Consider the following 16,354-nt stretch of genomic DNA (forward strand, 5'->3'; position numbering starts at 1 on the left):
AACAGAAGGAATTCCAGAGGAGGGAAAAGCAAAGCATGGAATTCATGGGTTTCTCCCCATGAACCTTTAGTCTTGCAAAGTTAATATCTTTTTTTTTCTTATTCTAATTTATTAAACTTTCCTCTTTCCTCTTTTAATGTTTACCTAGTTTAACTTAACAATACACTCTAAAAATATATTTTTAAACCTTCACTATTATAGTCATTTTTATCCTTCATTGTATCTAACTTTATTTTTCATATACATACGGGTTTTTCCTTTAAAAAAAATTTGGGATACAATTCTCCTAATAGATCAAAATATAGCCTAAATCTAGCACAAGGTGTTGTTCTAGTTACCAGACTGAGCAAATTCTCTCCACCTTTTTTTTCTTTTTTGAACCAACTTATCTTATCAATTCCTTTTTTAGATTTTTTTAATTTTTTTTATTTTCATCTTTACAGTCATATTTCATCCCTTCGTCGTGTTTATCCTTTTTTTTTGTATACATTTAAATTTTTCTTTCTTTAAAATTTTGGTATGTAGTTTCTTCTAGGAGACCAAAATACACTCAAAATCAAGTGAGTGACTCTGTTCTATTCACCAGTCTAATATATATATATATATATATATATATATATATATATATATATATATACCTACACACAGTTAATTTAAAAAAAAATTTTTTTTTACCCCCTTTCTTCTACCCCCAGTTTGGCGACTCTTCTGATTTGCTTAGCGTACCATTTTCTGTGGTCTTTGCCACCCTTTTAGTATTTTACTCTCTCGTTTATATATTCTTATCTGGATACAATAACAAGGTGGAAAAACTCACCACAAAAAATAAAAAAAAAAAGAACAAGAGGCAGTACTGAAGTCTAGGGAGCTAATCAATATGGACATTGGTAACATGTTAGATCTAGGGTTCAGAATGATGATCCTCAAGGTGGTAACTGGGCTCAAAAAAGGCATGGGAGATATTAGAGGAACCTGTCTGGAGAAATAGAATCCCTTTCTGGAGAAATAAAAGAACTAAAATCTAACCATGCTGGAATCAAAAAAGGTATTAATGAGGTGCAATAAAAAATGGAGGCTCTTACTGCTAGGATAAATGAGGCAGAAGAGAATTAGTGATATAGAAAAACAAATAACAGGGAATAAAGAAGCTTAGCAAAAGAGAGACAACTACTGGACCACAAGGGGAGAATTTGAGAGATAAGTGATAGTATAAGAGAAAACAATAACAGAATAATTGGGATCCCAGAAGAAGAGGGAGCAGCACAGAAGGTATATTGGAGCTAATTATAGTAGAGAATTTCCCTAATATGACAAAGAGAACAACCATCAAAATCTGGGAAGTACAAAGAACCCCTCCCCCAAATCAACAAAAATAGGCCCACACCCTGTCATCTAATAGTAAAACTTATGTCTTAGCGAAAAAGTGAAAATCCTGAAAGGAGCTCAGGACAAGAGGTCTGTAACATACAATGGTAAAAATATTAGTTGGCATCAGACTTAGCCACAGAGATCTGGCAGGCCAGAAAGAACTGGCATGATATATTCAGAGCACGAAACAAGAAAAACATGCAGCCAAGAATACTATATACAGCTAGGCTATCATTGAAAATAGAAGGAGAGATAAAAACCTTCCAGAACGTACCAAAAAAAAAAAAAAAAGAAAGAATTTGTAAACACCAAACCAGCCCTACAGGAAGTGTTGAAAGGGTTCCTCTAAGCAAAGAGAGAGCCTAAAAGTAGTAGACCAGAAAGGAACATAAACAATATGCAGTAATAGTCACCTTAAAGACAATACAATGTCACTAAATTCATATCTTTCAATAGTTACCCTAAATGGAAATGGGCTAAATGCCCCCAATCAGAAGACATATGGTATTGGGATGGATTAAAACAACAACAACAACAACAACAACAACAACAACAACAACACAACAACAGAACATCAATATGCTCTCTACGAGAAATTCATTTTAGACCCCAAGTCACCTCCAGATTTAAAGTAAGGGGGTGGATAACAATTTACCACGCTAATGGACATCAAAAGAAAGCTGGGGTGGCAAGCCTTATATCAAATAAATTGGATTTTAAGCTGAAGACTATAATAAGAGACAAGGAAGGACACTATATCATACTCAAAATATCAATTGAACAAAAAGATCTAGCAATTTTAAATATCTATGCCCCTAACATGGGAGCAGTCAATTATATAAACCAATTAATAATAAAATCAAAGAAACACATCAACAATAATATGATAATAGTAGGGGATTTTAATACTCCCCTCACTGAAATGGACAGATTATCCAAGCAAAAGATCAACAAGGAAAGAAAGGCCTTAAATAGCACACTGGACCAGATGGACATCACAGATATATTCAGTACATTCCATCCCAAAGCAACAGAATACACATTCTCTCTAGTGCACATGGTATATTGTCCAGGATAGATAACATCCTGGGTCACAAATCAGGTCCTAAGCAGTAAGATCTTCATATTTCGGACCACAATACTCTGAAGCGAGAACTCAATTACAAGAGGAAAATTGGAAACAACCCAAATAAATGCAGGCTAAAGAGCATCCTACTAAAGAGTGAGTGGGTCAACCAGGAAATTAAGGAAGAATTGAAAAAATTCATGGAAACAAATGATAATGAAAACACAATGGTTCAAATCTGTGGGACACAGCAAAGGCAGTCCTGAGAGGAAAAGACATAGCGATACAAGCCTTCCTCAAGAAACAAGAATGGTCTCAAGTACACAACCTAACCCTATACCTAAAGAGGCTGGAGAAATAACAGCCAAAAAAGCCTAAACCCAGTAGGAGAAGAGAAGTAATAAACATCAGAGCAGAGATCAATGAAATAGAAACAAACAAACAACAACAAAACAGTAGAACAAATCAACAAAACTAGGAGCTAGTTCTTTGAAAGAATTAATAAGATTGATAAACCCCTGGCCAGACTTATCAAAAAGAAAAGAGAAAGGACCCAAACAAATAAAATTATGAACGAAAGAAGAGAGATCACAACCAACACCAAAGAAACACAAACAATTATAAGAACATATTATGACCAACTCTACACCAGCAAATCTGACAATCTGGAAGAAATGGATGCATCCCTGGATGTGTGTAAACTACCAAAATTGAACCAGAAAGAAATAGAAAACCTGAACAGACCCATAACCAGTAAGGAGATTGAAGCAGTCATCAAAAATCTCCCAACAAACAAGAGCCCAGGGCCAGAAGGCTTCCCAGGGGAATTCTACCAAACATTTAAAGAAGAACTAATTCCTATTCTCCTGAAACTGTTCCAAAAAATAGAAATGGAAGGAAAACTTCCAAAATCATTTTATGAGGCCAGCATCACCTTGATCCTAAAACCAGACAAAGACCCCATCAAAAAAGAGAATTATAGACCCATATCCTTGATGAACATGACATGAAAATTCTCACCAAAATACTAACCAATAGGATCCAACAGTACATTAAAAGGATTATTCACCACAACCAAGTGGGATTTATCCCAGAACTGCAAGGTTGGTTTAACATCTGCAAATCAATCAATGTGATACAATACAAAAATCAAAGAAAGAACAAGAACCATATGATACTCTCAATAGATGCTGAAAAAGCATTTGACAAAGTACAGCATCCTTTCTTGATCAAAACTCTCCACAGTGTAGGGATAGAGGGTACATACCTCAATATCATCAAAGCCATCTCTGAGCAACCCACAGCGAATATCATTCTCAATGGAAAGAAACTGAGAGCTTTTCCGCTAAGGTCAATAACACGGCAAGGATGTCCATTATCACCACTGCTATTCAGCATAGTACTAGAAGTCCTAGCCTCAGCATTCAGACAACAAAAAGAAATTAAGGGCATCCAAATCAGCAAAGAAGTAGTCAAACGATCACTCTTTGCAGGTGATATGATACTTTATGTGGAAAACCCAAATGACTCCACTCCAAAACTGCTAGAAATCATACAGGAATTTAGTAAAGTGTCAGGATATAGAATCAATGGACAGTAATCAGTTGCAATTCTATACAGCAATGACAAGACAGAAGAAAGAGAAATGAAGGAGTCGATCCCATTTACAATTGTACCCAAAACCATAAGATACCTCGGAATAAACCTAACCAAAGAGGCAAGGAATCTGTATGCAGTAAATTATAAAGTATTCCTGAAAGGAATTGAAGAAGACACAAAGAAATGGAAAAATGGTCCACGCTCATGGATTGGAAGAACAATTATTGTGAAAATGTCTATGCTACCTAAAGCAACCTACACATTTAAAGCAATCTGTATCAAAATACCATCAATTTTCTCAATGAAATGGAACATATGATCCTAAAATTTATATGGAACCAGAAAGAACCTGAAATAGTCAGAGGAATGTTGAAAAAGAAAGCCAAAGTTGGTGGCACCACAATTCCAGACTTTAAGCTCTATTACAAAGCTGTCGTCATCAAGATAGCATGGTACTGGCACAAAAACAGATATATATCAATGGAACAGAATAGAGAGCCTGGAAATGGACCCTCAACTCTATGGTCAACTAATCTTTGACAAAGCAGGAAAGAATGTCCATTGGAAAAAAGACAGTCTCTTCAACAAATGGTGTTGGGAAAATTGGACAGCCACTTGTAGAAGAATGAAACTGTACCATTTCCTTACACCACACATGAAAATAGACTCAAAATGGATGAAAAGAGCTCAGTGTAAGAAAAGAATCCATCAAAATCCTTGAGGACAGCACAGGCAGCAACCTTTTTGATGTCAGACGCAGCAACTTCTTCCTAGAAACACTGTCAAAGGCAATGCAAGCAAGGGCAGAAAGGAGCTATTGGGACTTCCTCAAGATCAAAAGCTTTTGCACAGCAAAGGAAACAGTCAAGAAAACTAAAAGACAACTGAGAGCATTGGAGAAGATGTTTGCAAACACCATATCAGATAAAGGGCTAGTATCCAAAATCTGTGAAGAACTTATCAAACTCAACACCCAAGGAACAAATAATCCAATCAAGAAATGGGCAGAGGACATGAACAGACATTTCTGCAAAGACATCCAGACGGCCAGCCAGACACATGAAAAAGTGTTCCACATCACTTGGCATCAGGGAAATACAAATCAAAACCACAATGAGAAACCACTTCACACCAGTCAGAATGGCTAAAATTATCAAGTCAGAAAACGACAGATGCTAGTGAGGATGCAGAGAAAGGGGAAGCCTCCTAAACTCTTTTTGGGAAAGCAAGCTGGTGCAACCACTCTGGAAAACAGCGTGGAGTTTCTCAAAAAGTTGAAAATAGAGCTACCCTATGACCCAGCAATTGCACTGGGTATTTACCTTAAACATTCGAACGTAGTGATCCAAAGGGGCACGTGCACCTGAATGTTTATAGCAGCAATATCCACAATAGACAAATTATGGGAAAAAACCTAGATGTCCATCAACAGTGAATGGATAAAGAAACAGTGGTATATATATATAGAATGGAATACTATGTAGCCATTAAAATAAATGAAATCTTGCCATTTGTAATGACATGGATGGAACTAGAGGGTATTATGCTGAGTGAAGTCATTCAATCAGAGAAAGACAGTTATCATACGATTTCCCTTATATGAGGAATTTGAGAGCAAAGTGGGGGTCTGGGGGGTAGTGAAAGGAAGAAATGAACAAGATGGGATTGGGAGGGAGACAAACTATAAGAGACTCTTAATCTCACAAAACAAACTGAGGGTTTCTGGGGGAGGTGGGAAGGGAGAGTGGCATTGGGTTATGGACATTGGAGAGGGTATGTGCTATGGTGAGTGCTGGGAAGTGTGTAAGCCTCACGATTCACAGACCTGTACCCTTGGGGCTACTGATACATTATATGTTAATAAGTGGGGGAAAAAGGTAATTTTTTTAAAAAAGCTCAAAGGAGACCGAAATATAATAAGTATAAATGGAGACACATATAAAATTCATGGTTTGGAATGCCTAGCATATTAAAGATGTCAGTTCTTTGATCTACAGATTCCATATAAACCCAAGATTTTTGTGTATATATGTACTGGCTTACGTTAAAATTTACATGGAAACACAAAAGGACTTAGAATGGCTGAAATAGTTTCAGAAAGAAACATCAAACTGGAAGAACCATACTGTCCATTTTTTTTAAAGATTTTATTTATTTATTTATTTGAGAGAGATTTATTGAGAGAGATCACAAGCAGGCAGAGAGGCAGGCAGAGAGAGAGGAGGAAGCAGGCTCCCTGCTGAGCAGAGAGCCTGATGTGGGGCTCGATCCCAGGACCCTGAGATCTTGACCTGAGTCGAAGACAGAGGCTTTAACCCACTGAGGACCCAGGTGCACCATACTGTCCATTTTTAAGACTTATTCAATATATATATAGCAATCAATACAATAGCAAATCAATATCTAGACACTTAGATCAATGGAACCTGAAATAGGGAACATAGAAAAAGATCCACACAAATGTGATAGATATTTGGGGGCAAGATTACAAAATCAATTCTGTGTTGGAATAACATCCCTTTAAAAAAAAAAATAAAGATTTTATTTGAGAGAAAGCAAGCATAAGCAGGGAGAGGGGGAGGGCAAAGTGAGAAGCAGGTTCCCTGCTGAGCAGGGGGCAGGATGTGGGGCTGGATCTGAACCTTGGCATCATGACTTGAGATGAAGGCAGGCACTTAACCAAACGAGACACCCATGTGCCCCAAGGAAAAGCTCTTTTGATAAAACAGTATTGGAAAAAATGGACATCAGGGACCATAAATTATCCATCTAAACCTCATACCTTGTATAAGAATGAACTCAAATAGATCATAAATATACATGAAAAATGGAAAGGCCTAAAAATTTTGCAAGAAACACAGAAAATCTTTGGGACTTAGATTTAGATAACAAGTTTTCAGACATGACACCAAAAGTGTTATCCATAATAAAAAATAGTTGATATATTTGGCTTCCTAAAAATTGGAATTTTTGCTAGGCCTAAGACCCTGTTAAGAGGACCAAAAGACAAGCCACCAGAAGAGAGAGATTTGCAAACCACATAACCAACAGGTAACTGATACCTAAAACATACAAATCACTCTCCAAATAATAAAGCAACCTAATTTAAAAAGAAGTAAAAGACCTACACACACAGTTCACAAAAGGGAATTTGCAAATGTCAATTACATGAAGAGAGATAGTCAACATCCTTAGTCACAAGAAAACACGAATTCAAACAACCACAAATAACTATTGCATATCTCTTAAAATGGCTTAAAAATACTTATATCTATACTTATAATTATATTAATACATTATACTAATACTTGTAATGTATAACACATTATACTAATATTTATACTGTAACACCTTTAGGCATTACACTAGGAGGAAGCAACCGGATATCCACATAAAAACCTTCGCACGAATGTCACAGCAGCTTTTTAGTCATAAATGGCCAAGGACTTTAGAACATGGGATGTGTCGCAATGCTCTACAGAGTTAAATGGAATACTGCTCAACAATAAAGTAATGAAGTATCAGTGTATTCAAACAATTTGGCTGGATCTTAAGAAAATTATGCTTAGTGGAAAATGCCAGTCTCAGAAGTTGACATACAGAATGATTACATTTCCATAAAATTTGTGAAATGAAAACACTACAGAGATGGAGAACAGAAGTGGCGGTCAGGAGTTGGGGCAAGGGACAATTGGGAGGTGGGGGGATGGTGTCCATAAAGACCAGCCTCAGAGAAGTGCTTTGTGATGACAGAACGTTTCTGTATTGTGACTGCAGTGATATGTATATAATTCTATACAGGGCATAAGATGGCATGGAATTATAAAAACAGACAAAATATAAGCACACACAAAAACAGTAACATCTGAGTAAGGTCTGCAATGTGCTTAGTTGTTTTGTTCCAGTCAATTTCCTTTGTTTGGTAATGAACTATAACTATGTTGAAGAAAAGGGGGTGATGGGTATACATGGGACTTCTCTGTTGAGTTTTATCAAAATTAACTTTTTTAAAAAGCTCAGCATATCTCAAACAATATTTTTTAAAAATCCTACCCAGACACGTCTTACTCAAACTACTGATAATCAAAGGTAAAGAAAGCAAATACCAAAAATGAATGAATCTTTTGAGTGGCTAAGTAATGTGTTTTTACTTGCATCTCATTATCCTCCCCACTAGCATTACTTTAGTATTACGAAATCCATTTTGAAGACAGAACATTGACTCAGAAAGTCTGTGAATTGCTATGTGGCAGTAAGAGATAAAATCCAGTTTGACTGTTTTGAAGTCTGATCTTTTGCTTATACACCCAAACATTTTTCCTGCACCTTCCTAATTAATCAAGGATATAGTATACCTACTGAGTTTAAGTATATCCCTTACTGTTTCAGTATAAAGTCAGAGGAATATAATATTATTTCTTTCTAGGCCATACTGTTTCAATAAATAAAACGGAAGAAATGATCATATTGAAGCTAATTTGCATCCAAATTAAGGGACATTAGGTTTCAAACAACAGTAAGTGACTCAGACTAATGCAAACAAAACAAGAATTTATTGAAGGGTTGGTGGAGATGCTTAGCATATTAAAGTCCTAACTGAAATGGCCAGGTCATCCGAAAAAGAAGAACTGAAGGAGTGCAGTGCAGGCTCACAGACTTTAATTTGGGTTGCGGACAAAAGATTACTCATCAGGAAGCTGCCCAGTCTCTAGCTCCTGTTTCAATTGTCTAAGCTATCAGTACAGACTGTTCCAACACAGGTTCTACACCGAGGTAAACTATGTAAGCCAAGTGTTGAAGTAAGGACTTCATTTGGCTAGTCTGACTTGTTTGCCCATATATTTGGCCAGAAAGTGAAGACACTATCACAGGAAGAAGGATAAAGAACTAGGCAGATGAAAGCAAAAACAATTATAATCCTTCTCTTGGCTTCAGTGGCACACAGGTGCACATAAACTTCTTATATGTCCATATCCATGGGGACAGCCTCACTATATCTGAGATATATATAGAGAGAAAAGGAAATACATGTATAGGTATATACAGGTTTGTATATATATACATATATAAACTGTTATACAAACCTGTGTAAATATGTATGTCCCAAATGCCATATAGCAGTCATGAACTTCTGAAACATGCAGTTCTGAAAGTGCAAAGCTAAAAGTTATAAATGATCCCATTTCAAAGTTGAACTATTTTAATTTTCCTTATATTATTTGTGAACTATAAAGAACACTTGAAAATTTCCGTTTCTGACCTTCTGATTGATTATGGCAGAGTGACAAAAGAAAAATTAAAAATTTATCTTTGAAAATGCACAATTGAAGTGTAAGTGACTTGCAAATAATTGAACATGTAAATTATATTTTTCAAAACTTGGTGTCTTTTATGCTTCTAAAATTAAGTTTAAGGCTGCATTATAACTTCTGTGACACCCTTGTGTACACATATTTGATCATCCATGATGATTTATTACATGTTCCATCCTCTCTCCTGTGACTGTATAAGAAGTATTTGCACACCTATGTGTGCACAAGCTCAGAGAAGCCAAGTGGGGGGTTTTCTTTGCTTTTGTTTCATTTGTGAAATAGCTTTTTCTCTCTCAATAATAAGAATGTCTATCTGTCAGCCAGATAACTGTGCAAGTGAGTATATTAGAAAAAGATAAGGAGAAAGGTGTATGTTCATATAAAGAAAAGGATATAGAAAAATAAGTATAAGTTAACAGAGACTACATTGGAGCAAATGTTTGGGTGCAAGTGGAGGGGAGGAAGAATATGGATTACAATCTGGACCATTGATATTTGGAGTGTTCAGGCACATATTCATAGAGAGAAGAGGTGGAGGAGTGAAGAGTAAGGGCGGGGCTAGAGAGTAAGACTATAAGCCAGGTCTTCAAACCTACAGTAAATCGAGGGACTTGAGAAGCAACAAGTAGAAGTCAAACGGAGGAAAGAGATCAGAATATCCTTTTAGATCCTCTGTCAAGTTAACAGTCTCCTCCCTTGAGTTCTGCCAAGCTGCCATCAATCTTCTTATTCCACCAGCCAAAGCTCTAGGAAGGTGTCATGGCCTGATCACAGTACTAACATCTCTCTACCTATACTGCCCTCTTCCCAACAAGGCAATCTTTCAGGGATTTTCAGTGGTGCCTGCCTCCTGGCAGGGTGGGGAGGGTCAGCAGGAGTTATTCCATGGGGCTCCTGAGTGCCCAGTAATTCCCAGCATTCCTTGTACTTCTCACGGCTCTAGGCGGATATTTTCTCTAGAGCTGGGCACCGCATTTTACCAGGTCAACTGGGAGCAGCTGCAGAGTATCAGGTATATCTATCTTCAGCCAGCCATCCCTAGATGCTAGGCGGGCTTAGGAGAACTTCTGTGCTCCCATCAGACTGCAGGGTGTGCTGGACACCATCATTTGAAATCTTTGGGCCAGTGGGTCTGTGTTGCTACAAGAAAACCAAAACAGGAAAGGAGATCCTTTCAATGAGGAAGGCAGCTTTTCTTATTTTACTGATATACATTCATTCACTCTATGTGATTCAAAAAATTTAGGGCAATTCCCAGGTTCCATTATGACTCTTGGACCCTAGAAGAAGAGCCCTTCTTTTTAAGATATACTCTCATTCATTGTGGTACAAAGCTGGTTTTGCTAGTCTTTGCAGTCTCATCTATGTTTAACCCCCCTACTCATCCCTTAGAACAAGCACTTGATGCTATAACAAAAATAAATAATAACATGCAGGAATCATGAACTTTCATAAAAGAACATGGGGATCCTCAAGAAAGCAACACATTAAAAGTTGCCTGAAACTGGGGCGCCTGGGTGACTCAGTTGGTTAAGCATCCAACTCTTGATTTCAGCTCAGGTCATTATCTCAGGGTCATGAGATTGAGCCCTGAGTCAGGCTCTGCACTGGGTGGGGAGCCTGTTAAAGAATTTTCTCTCCCTCTACTCTCTTCACCTATTTGCTCTTGCTCTTAAAAAAAAAAAAAAAAAACTGCCAGATATGGTCCATGACAGAAGGGTAACCTCTATCCCTATTTCTTTCCAGTTGCTTCTGACACTTTCAAGGAAGCAGCCAGAATTACTGGCTCCTAGTACATATCAAGGGGGGAAGAAAAGGAATCCTCTGATTATAACTCTTCAGCATGTCTTCTAGGTATGAAACTTAGAACATGACATCTGAGATCTCACTCTCACCCAGGAAAAGGGCAGGACTACATCTAGCCTGCATACCAACCCTTCCTCCAACAGACAAAGTTTGTCTCTGCTTTGCCCTGCACCCCTTGAAAAGGGAGGCAGGCCAGGGGATGTGACTCCCATGACATTTGGTTAATCTAGGAATGGTGGGCCCAGGCTTCTCAGCCCTGCTTAACTGCTAGTCAGGTCTTTAATCCTGTCTCCTCAAAGGGCATAGAAAGGAAGCAATCTCCTTAATCTGTCATCAAGCAAGGATTCTACTTCCAAGTATGTATTCCTCTGAAGGAAATTATTCAACACAGTTATCCTGGAACCTTGGGAGGCATCTCCAGCAGAAACCTGAGTCTCAAGAACACTTGAGACGTTTTCTTACTCCTAGGGCCCTCACCTCTTCTACAATCCGGCCCCCAGCAGTTTCCCCTTCAGTCAGTCTCCTTTTTTCAGGTAGAGATGATATTAGTTTGTATGAGACCATCTTGCAGTTCTGCATGGTGTGAACTGCCTTCTTCTCCCTCCTTCTTGGGAGAGCAGTGGAGATAGTTGAAAGGGGTTGTCTGCTCCTGGTGGTGGTGTGCTGGGAGTGGTGGTGGTGGTGGATGTGCATAAACAAAAATGGGTCCTAGGGCTTCTTAGAGAAGATGAAGCCCCTCTCAGTAGAGTCTGGCCTACTCTACTGCTTCTCCTGGAGGGGCTAGAAAGAGTTCTGTCTATTTGTATGAAGACAACTTCAGGCCAAAATTTTTCGCTTTCTGGCATCTATATGCCAGTATTCTTAGTATTCTTTGTCTGCCTACTCTTTTCCTTCTCTACCCTTCTTTCTCTTCAGCAAAGTCAAGGTCAGATGGAAAGTATGGCAGCTGAAGCCCTCACGGACTCCATCCTTCACGTGTTCCTGGAGGACCTCCAAGCTGGGAAAGACCCGGCAGCAGGCCATGCACCTGAAGCCACTATCCAGGGCCACGAGCCATTCAGGCGTCTTGGCCCTGGGATATTCCTCGGCAGCTGGAGGCACTGGTGGGCTGTCAGCCTCCTTCCCTTTCTCCTGCTCTTCTACTGTCTGCCTGGATGCACTGCAAGTTGGTGGCTCCTTAGTAGTGCAAGAGGGGGTGACTGCTCCCTGGAGATCAGAAAAGGTCTTTTTTTCTTTTTTTGTTTTTTTTGTGGGAGGCTCCAGGCTTTCTTGCTCATCATTGAGGACAGCCACGCCCCTTTTTGTTCTTACATTCATATAGTAGACATTCATGAATGTTTCCTCTTCTGTGTTTGCAGAGGACACAGAAGGCTTAGGATCATTAGCCAGTTGCAAAGTAAAGGAGCTATATAGAAAGTGTGAGGAAGTCTCACATTTCTTGGAATAAGAAACAAGCTGGTCTGTTTGAAGAGCTCCTAGGAAAGAAAATTTCAAGTGTAAGACAAATAGAATAAGTCTGCGGTATCTGGAGGAGGCGAGATGCCCATGAGACTATTCCTATGAAGACATGTGGAGCCTAAGTATATACACATGTGATATTTCAGAATTCTCTGAGTGCTATGCTTTGAGGTGTGTACATGGTCTAGCTATGTGGAAATGAGGGTGTGGTGTGTCTTGTGGAGTTGCAAGTGTGTTTTGGGACACAGCTGGTGAGTGGTGGGTTTTTTTCTTTCTTTTTTTTTCTTCAGTGTTTTGTTTATTTGAGAGAGACAGGAGGGGTGGAGGGAGAGGGACAAGCAGACTCTCTGCTGAGCATGGAGCCTGACGCAGGGCTTGATCACATGACGCCGAGATCATGACCTGAGCCAAAACCAAGCGTTGGCTGCCCAAATGACTGAGCCACCCAAGAGACCCTGATGAGTGTTTCTGATGATGGTGCTAGGTGATGGCAGATGAGTGTGTGCATGTGTATTCCACAGTGTGGCAGAGCATATGTACAAGTGCAGGACTGGTGCCGTTTCTTGTCATGAGACAACAGGACTTAGAGTGTTACCAGAAGTGACCTGGGCTCCCCGAACATGCAGCTCTGTGAAGTGCCAATGTCTTCGTGCATGAAGTGGCACATGGATGAGTAAGGCTCTATATGAAGGTGCACCCCTCTCAGGGTGTACCAATTTTTCACAATTTGGCTTAGTGTGAGGTAGTTAAACCAGGTGATTGGTGTGAGGGGATGTAAATTCCGTATGGCATTAGTGTGTAAATGGGTGAGTCTGATTGTGTGAAGGAGTGAGGGTATGAGGGCATAGCTGTGCCCTCACATACAAGAGAATGGGAAGATTGATGAAGAATGAAGGCATGTCTAAAAGCAAAGGGAAGGAGAAATGGGACCATAACTGGTAGGAAGGCAGACAGATGCAGGAGTGTGTGTGAGGAGTCTATGCTCACCTGAGGGGAAAGACTATGATGAAAGGCCCACACCAGCACAGTGCTCTTCCCGGCCCCCAGCTGTCCCAGCACTCTCACGAGTAACTGGGTCCTAACCCTGGAGGCACACTCCCATTTGTCCCTCTGCAGAGCCTTCAGTCTTAGTGCCTCTGCCCTGAAGCCCTCTTCAGATTTTTAAGTGGAGTCTTAAATAAGAGGGCTTGGGCTGAGCAGCTCAGTTGTACCTCCCATCCATGCTCAGACCCCACCTGTGTATTTCCCTTACCATCCTCATTATCCTGAATGATCTCAGATAAGGACGAGAAACAGGTGTAGTAGGATGAGGCAGAAGATTCTTGTTCAGCTGCCTCACCACCAGGAGGGACCACGCCAGAGGACTTAGGATGGGCTGCATCCTCCTGGGTGGTCTTGAATTCTGGTGAATGGAATAAAAATAAAACAATATATTGAGATGCGACATCTTCTGGAGTCTGTATCCTTTCAGAAGAGCCACACTGAGTAAACACTCTAAGTTAGACAACATTACCACACATGACATTTGCTCTCACAGAGCAAGTGTCTGAGTGCTATGCTTTGAGGTGTGTACATGGTCTAGCTATGTGGAAATGAGGGTGTGGTGTGTCTTGTGGAGTTGCAAGTGTGTTTTGGGACACAGCTGGTGAGTGGTGGGGTTTTTTCTTTCTTTTTTTTTCTTCAGTGTTTTGTTTATTTGAGAGAGACAGGAGGGGTGGAGGGAGAGGGACAAGCAGACTCTCTGCTGAGCATGGAGCCTGACACAGGGCTTGATCACATGACGCCGAGATCATGACCTGAGCCAAAACCAAGCGTTGGCTGCCCAAATGACTGAGCCACCCAGGAGACCCTGATGATAGTTTCTGATGATGGTGCAAGGTGATGGCAGATGAGTGTGTGCATGTGTATTCCACAGTGTGGCAGAGCATATGAACAAGTGCAGGACCGGTGCCGTTTCTTGTCATGAGACAACAGGACTTAGAGTGTTACCAGAAGTGACCTGGGCTCCCCGAACATGCAGCTCTGTGAAGTGCCAATGTCTTCGTGCATGAAGTGGCACATGGATGAGTAAGGCTCTATATGAAGGTGCACCCCTCTCAGGGTGTACCAATTTTTCACAATTTGGCTTAGTGTGAGGTAGTTAAACCAGGTGATTGGTGTGAGGGGATGTAAATTCCGTATGGCATTAGTGTGTAAATGGGTGAGTCTGATTGTGTGAAGGAGTGAGGGTATGAGGGCATAGCTGTGCCCTCACATACAAGAGAATGGGAAGATTGATGAAGAATGAAGGCATGTCTAAAAGCAAAGGGAAGGAGAAATGGGACCATAACTGGTAGGAAGGCAGACAGATGCAGGAGTGTGTGTGAGGAGTCTATGCTAACCTGAGAGGGAAGACTATGATGAAAGGCCCACACCAGCACAGTGCTCTTCCCGGCCCCCAGCTGTCCCAGCACTCTCACGAGTAACTGGGTCCTAACCCTGGAGGCACACTCCCATTTGTCCCTCTGCAGAGCCTTCAGTCTTAGTGCCTCTGCCCTGAAGCCCTCTTCAGATTTTTAAGTGGAGTCTTAAATAAGAGGGCTTGGGCTGAGCAGCTCAGTTGTACCTCCCATCCATGCTCAGACCCCACCTGTGTATTTCCCTTACCATCCTCATTATCCTGAATGATCTCAGATAAGGACGAGAAACAGGTGTAGTAGGATGAGGCAGAAGATTCTTGTTCAGCTGCCTCACCACCAGGAGGGACCACGCCAGAGGACTTAGGATGGGCTGCATCCTCCTGGGTGGTCTTGAATTCTGGTGAATGGAATAAAAATAAAACAATATATTGAGATGCGACATCTTCTGGAGTCTGTATCCTTTCAGAAGAGCCACACTGAGTAAACACTCTAAGTTAGACAACATTACCACACATGACACTTGCTCTCACAGAAATTAAGTGATTTTCTCAGTAGAAAACTCTAATATTAAGGTGAGTTTACCTCTTAAAACTTCACTTACTCCAAAAGAGAAGTAAATAACAATGATCAAAATTATGTTTATGGTGGATGCCCATAATACTGAGTACCTTGCATGTAGGATTTCTGGAGATGTGTAAAGAACACTGAAGATGTAGAAAGAACCATGTCTCTGAAACAGTATGGAGTCACTAACATTGGGTATTTTCAGCTTGATTTTCCTCATGAGAAACTGTGTAATTAGGGAGGATGGGGTACAAGTTTTATGAAGAATTCTGCAAGTGTATCTATCTACTTCTATGTTGGTGTCTATCTATACACACATATATATGTAGAGAGAGGATAGATAGATATAATGATATTATATAGACAAAATAAATTTTCAGGTCTTCCTGGGAATCCTGGTGCTGGAGATGTTCAAATTAAGACTTCACTAACTTTCCCCAAACTCCTCTTCCAGAATTGTATTTCTACATTTCTCTTAGATTTTTAATCTTCCCATTCAGATCCTTTAAGAGCGTCTTCCAAAGAAGACAGGGATCCTGACATGGTACATTTCTGCCTATTATTTAAGAACAGAGACCTTGGGAAGTCCTTGAGCAAAGGGGCCATTTATGGCCATAGCTGAGCACGGGCACTTAATTCTAATTTTGAGTTAACATGCTGCCTCACCTCCCTGCCTGATTCCCCCTCAGCCCTACTTCTCCCCCACCACAAACCACGGTGAAAGACCTTGTCTGAAGACACACAGGAGTATTGTGAGATTGCATCTGCTGCCATCTGGCCAT

The 16,354-nt window shown here is 40.1% G+C and overlaps 1 protein-coding gene across 1 annotated transcript in view; it reads right to left on the bottom strand.

Moving 5' to 3' along the window:
• The window catches only part of LOC116587173 (protein FAM170A-like), a 932,324-nt gene extending 915,970 nt beyond the window's left edge, over positions 1-16,354 (bottom strand). Inside the window, exons 1-3 of the mRNA XM_032337906.1 lie at positions 16,239-16,354; positions 15,256-15,497; positions 13,862-14,011 (exon numbers count right to left, since the gene is read on the bottom strand). Of these exons, the coding sequence (XP_032193797.1) occupies positions 13,862-14,011; positions 15,256-15,497; positions 16,239-16,354 (508 nt within the window). The remainder of the gene's footprint in view (positions 1-13,861; positions 14,012-15,255; positions 15,498-16,238) is intronic.

Source organism: Mustela erminea, chromosome 3 (assembly GCF_009829155.1).
Source record: "Mustela erminea isolate mMusErm1 chromosome 3, mMusErm1.Pri, whole genome shotgun sequence".
Taxonomy (NCBI): Eukaryota; Metazoa; Chordata; class Mammalia; order Carnivora; family Mustelidae; genus Mustela; species Mustela erminea.